At 31.8% G+C, this 4,784-nt stretch overlaps 1 protein-coding gene across 1 annotated transcript in view; it reads left to right on the top strand.

Annotated features, from left to right (window-relative positions):
- Positions 1 to 4,784, top strand: part of LOC107635255 (subtilisin-like protease Glyma18g48580) — a 6,704-nt gene that overhangs the window by 1,101 nt on the left and 819 nt on the right. Inside the window, exons 3-10 of the mRNA XM_016338670.2 lie at positions 194 to 291; positions 633 to 788; positions 1,771 to 1,894; positions 2,049 to 2,598; positions 3,567 to 3,661; positions 3,762 to 4,058; positions 4,154 to 4,289; positions 4,395 to 4,608. Coding sequence (XP_016194156.1) covers positions 194 to 291; positions 633 to 788; positions 1,771 to 1,894; positions 2,049 to 2,598; positions 3,567 to 3,661; positions 3,762 to 4,058; positions 4,154 to 4,289; positions 4,395 to 4,608 — 1,670 coding nt within the window. The remainder of the gene's footprint in view (positions 1 to 193; positions 292 to 632; positions 789 to 1,770; positions 1,895 to 2,048; positions 2,599 to 3,566; positions 3,662 to 3,761; positions 4,059 to 4,153; positions 4,290 to 4,394; positions 4,609 to 4,784) is intronic.

Raw genomic sequence — 4,784 nt, 5'->3', positions numbered from 1 at the left:
ATATAAATATATAATACAAAAAATATGTATAAAGTGACATAAAAAATGAAAGTGACATTATCATTTTTCACAAATTTAATGATTTTGCTATAATGAAATTTTTTGGTTAGTAGATATTAATTCTATTTTGCTATGTATAGCACAAAAAAACATATAATAATGGACTAAGTGTGTTTACATTATTTGATAACAGCCATGAGAAAGCGAAAGAAGGCATGATTTACTCATACAATAAGCACATCAATGGCTTTGCAGCTTTACTTGACGAAGAAGAAGCAGCAATTATTGCAAGTGAGAATATACTTCATTCCAACAGTGTTTTTACCACACGAATTAATGTTAATTTTTAACCTAAACTAACAAATTGGTCCACCTATCGTGATTTAATTAAAGGGATACGAAATTAGACATCAAATTGGAGCAGATGCAGATCTAAATCTAAATCCTTGTTTTCAACTTGCTTTTTTTTTTTTTTTTACCTTTTGTTGACCAATATTAACTAATTAAAAATTAATTTTTTATACTTCTTCTTAATTTTAAATTTTTGTCAGAATTGCCTAAAAGTTATTCATCAATTAGTCATAGCCGGTGACAATAACTGACATGCAAAATGTGTATTTTGGGTGGGACAGAAAAAGCGAATGTGGTGTCAGTGTTCTTGAGCAAAGAGCGCAAACCTCAAACCACAAGGTCATGGGAATTTCTTGGACTTCGCAGAAATGCTAGGAACACTGCATGGCAAAAGGGTAGATTTGGTGAAAATACAATCATCGCCAACATTGACACAGGTAGTATAAAATTAAACAGTAACTTATATCCAAATTATTCTTACACATTAGAAGTGAGAAATTAATTAAACTTCTAAACATTCTATGATTCAATTCGTTCAATGAGGTAATTTTATTATTCTTGATCCTACACAAAAAACTATTGTACATTGAAAATGGCTGGTAATAATCTATATTTTATTTCTATTACTTCAGATTCTATAAAATTATTATGAAAAATACTCACATAATAAAAAAAACTCTGCTATGCTTTTTTTAGTTTTTTGGCATGTTTTTAAAGCGTGACAATAGAATTGTTTTTTTTAGTATATCTCTCTATGAAAATAGTATTGTAAATCTTAAAAAGTTTGATATGTTAAATTGAATTATATATTTTATTAAACTATCTAATAATTCATAATATTATTTTAATGTAAAGATGTTTTTAAGAGAGTATCTCCCCATTATTATTTCGGTGATTAATCAAAACACATTGACAAGGAGAAAGGAAAAGAGAAATTTGTAGAAAGTAAAAACTAAAGAAGTGAGCATTAGAAGTTAGTCAGTTAGTGTGAGCATTAGAAGTTTCTGGTTATAGATACTGACGTGGCAGAGTTAGTTAGTGTGAGTAGTTAGCTCTAACTGTATATATATCACGTAATTACCTTGCTAACTGATTTCTGGTATTTTTCACACACTACCAATCTGTTTTTACTTTTTACACTTCAAATCATGTAAATAACTGCTAAATAAGAACAAAACAACATGATTATTATGGTGTTTAAAAATATTTGTCTAATTTATTAAAAAAAATTAAAAATAAATATTTATTTTTAAAAATATAAAATAAATAATTATTAAATATTTAAACTTTATCATAAAAAATAAATTAAATAAAAATTAAATACTAAATTATAAACACCATAAAATTCATTACAAAATAATGTATAATATATGTATGGAAATAGATAACCAAACTCTCTCTCTCATTCTCGTTGTACAGGGGTTTGGCCTGAATCCAAAAGCTTTAGTGACAACGGATATGGCCCCGTCCCATCAAAATGGCAAGGGGGCAACGTTTGTCAATTAGACAAGCGCCCTCGTTCCACAAAAAATCCTTGTAACAGGTTATCATTTTAATTACATTCCTTTTTAATGTTAATGTACCGATAATATAACAGGGATATTTAATTATAAATTGTTGTATATTAAAACACATAAATCTGATGTATTAAACTTAAATTCTGATATATGTTGAATGAATGTGAAATAAACATACAGGAAGCTAATTGGAGCAAGATACTTCAGCAAAGCTTTTGAGGCAACGAATGGAAACATCATCAGCCCAGCGATGCATACAGCACGTGACTTCGAGGGGCATGGCACTCACACTCTATCAATAGCCGGTGGCAATTTTGTACCGGGAGCGCATGTATTTGCAGTTGGGAACGGCACCGCAAAAGGTGGGTCCCCAAGTGCCAGAGTGGCAGCTTACAAAGTTTGCTGGTCTCCCACAGAGGAAAAGAGTTGCCACGAGGGTGATATATTGGCTGCAATAGACCAAGCCATAAGCGATGGTGTCGATGTCATTAACCTCTCTGTTGGTGGTCGCCAAGTTGTAACTGCACAAGACATCTTCACCGATGCGGTTTCCTTAGGGGCCTTCCATGCAATTTCTAGAAACATCTTATTAGTTGCCTCAGCTGGGAACGATGGACCTGCACCTCAAACTGTTGTCAATGGTGCTCCTTGGATCTTCACCATTGGTGCTAGCACAATAGATAGGGAGTTTCGCAGTACCATTACCTTCAGTGACGGTCGACAAATCACGGTATCACACCCAATCATATAACATTACTTAGCTATATTCTCTCCCAACATGTTTAATTTAACGTGGATTTTGTAAACGAAAAAAAATTTGGTCAGCACTCAACCAGAAAAAAAAAAAAAATGAACAATCCTATATCATTGGATAAAATCTCACACCATTAAAAATATCAATGATAACTAATTAATAATTACAAATCACAAAACTTACTGAATTCCTAACACTACATAATCACTCATTTTGGGTTTTTGTTTTACTTTTGCCATAGTGTTTTGCTAAATATTATTAGTGAATTGATAAGTATTTTTTTATGTTTGAGACAATTATATTATGGTGATTATGATAATTATACGGACATGGTTGAAATTAAAATTATATTTTTTGTTATTTTGATAATATTTTTTTAAACAACACTTTTAAAAAAATGTTGTTTTAACAATATTTTTTAAAACATTATAATTATAAAATGATTATGCTATGTGTACATTAAAATCAGTTTCTAAAGTCAGCCACCAATATAAAATACATATTAAAATATAAATATATGTTAAAAAAGTGTTAGGAAATCGGTAAATTTTGTGATTTATAGCCATCAATTAGTCATCATTAATATTTTTAATGGTGTGAAATTACATCTAATAGTATGGAACGGTAATACTATAGAAACAAAAAAACAGCCAGAAGTTGTCTTATTTAACATTTATTAATTATCACAATAATTAATAAATATTAAATAAGACAAATTATAACTATTTTTAGCTGATTTTTTTCTGTTACTAAACATTTTTAGATATAAAATTACTTATTTTTCTTTTATTAGTTAAGTACGGATAAATTTTAATAAAAGTGATCGCCTAGACTTTGTCATATAAAAAATTGACTTTTTAACGAACTCATCATACCATTGTGTCTTATATCATATTGTAATCTTGAAATAATGATTTCGGTTTCTTTTTCCCTCTCTTTACTAGGGAGGTAGTCTTTCAGTAACATTGCCACCTAACCAGGCCTTTGATTTTATCCTGGCTACTGACGGTAAACTTGCCAATGCCACAATTCAAGATGCGTAAGTTGTTTATACTAGCTACCTTCCTTTGTTATAATTAAATCTCTGTTAGAATTTGAAGTCTTAACCCATATGCTATTTTTGTTGCATATGTATATAGTCAATTTTGCAGGCCAGGTACACTTAACCGTACAAAAGTTGCAGGTAAAATTGTGAACTGCTTGAGAGAAGGGAATATAAAATCAGTTGCTGAGAGTCTGGAAGCAAATGCTGCGGGTGCAATGGGAATGCTGCTCGAAAATCAACAAAAACAAGGCAAAACAGTTAGCGATGAACCTCAGATGGTGCCCAGTGTCAATTATCGCAGTCGAGGGAGGGGTCCAACGCCTGGATACTTTCCTAACTCCCTAACATCCCACAATTCCAATCCTTCTTATTATGACGTCATAACTGCCACGTAAACTATTCTGATAAATAGTCCTTACTTCCTTACTACTCACGTGAAGTTGTTTTCATGTAAAAACAACCATATTTTTCTTTGATTATTACCAGAACTCCTCCTTCTCCGACGCCGTCTCTTACAGTAAAACTCTCCAAAGCAACAACGGTGGTAGGAACAAAGCCAGCTCCAGTTATGGCTTCTTATTCATCTAGAGGACCCAATAAGATTCAGCCATCCATACTCAAGGTATGTACTTACATTTGTTATTTAAGAATATTTTACTTTAGTATAATAATAATCCTTAATAATAATCTTGAATTAGATGGCTGAATTTGGTTTGGATGATTTCAGCCTGATGTGATTGCACCTGGAGTAAATATACTTGCTTCATATTCACTAGGCGTAAGTCCCTCTAATCTTGAAACTGATCGTCGTCGCTTCGAATTCAATGTGCTTCAAGGAACTTCTATGTCCGCCTCTCATGTTTCTGGTATTGCCGGACTTCTCAAAACACGTTATCCTGATTGGAGTCCTGCAGCTATTAAATCTGCAATCATGACCACTGGTATGCTAATGATCTATATCTATATCTGCTCTATATATACATATCATAGCTTCCATAGACACACTAGTTGATGCATTATTTAGTATAAAATAAACATAGAGAGATAGAAGGACGCGCGCACACGCACACTTTAATTCATGTAGCTAACTCCACCTAATGAGACGAGGTTTTGTTGT

Source organism: Arachis ipaensis, chromosome B04, assembly GCF_000816755.2.
Source record: "Arachis ipaensis cultivar K30076 chromosome B04, Araip1.1, whole genome shotgun sequence".
Lineage (NCBI taxonomy): Eukaryota > Viridiplantae > Streptophyta > Magnoliopsida > Fabales > Fabaceae > Arachis > Arachis ipaensis.
Note: the sequence above shows the minus strand (reverse complement) of the source record. Positions and strands in the feature narration are given on the sequence as shown.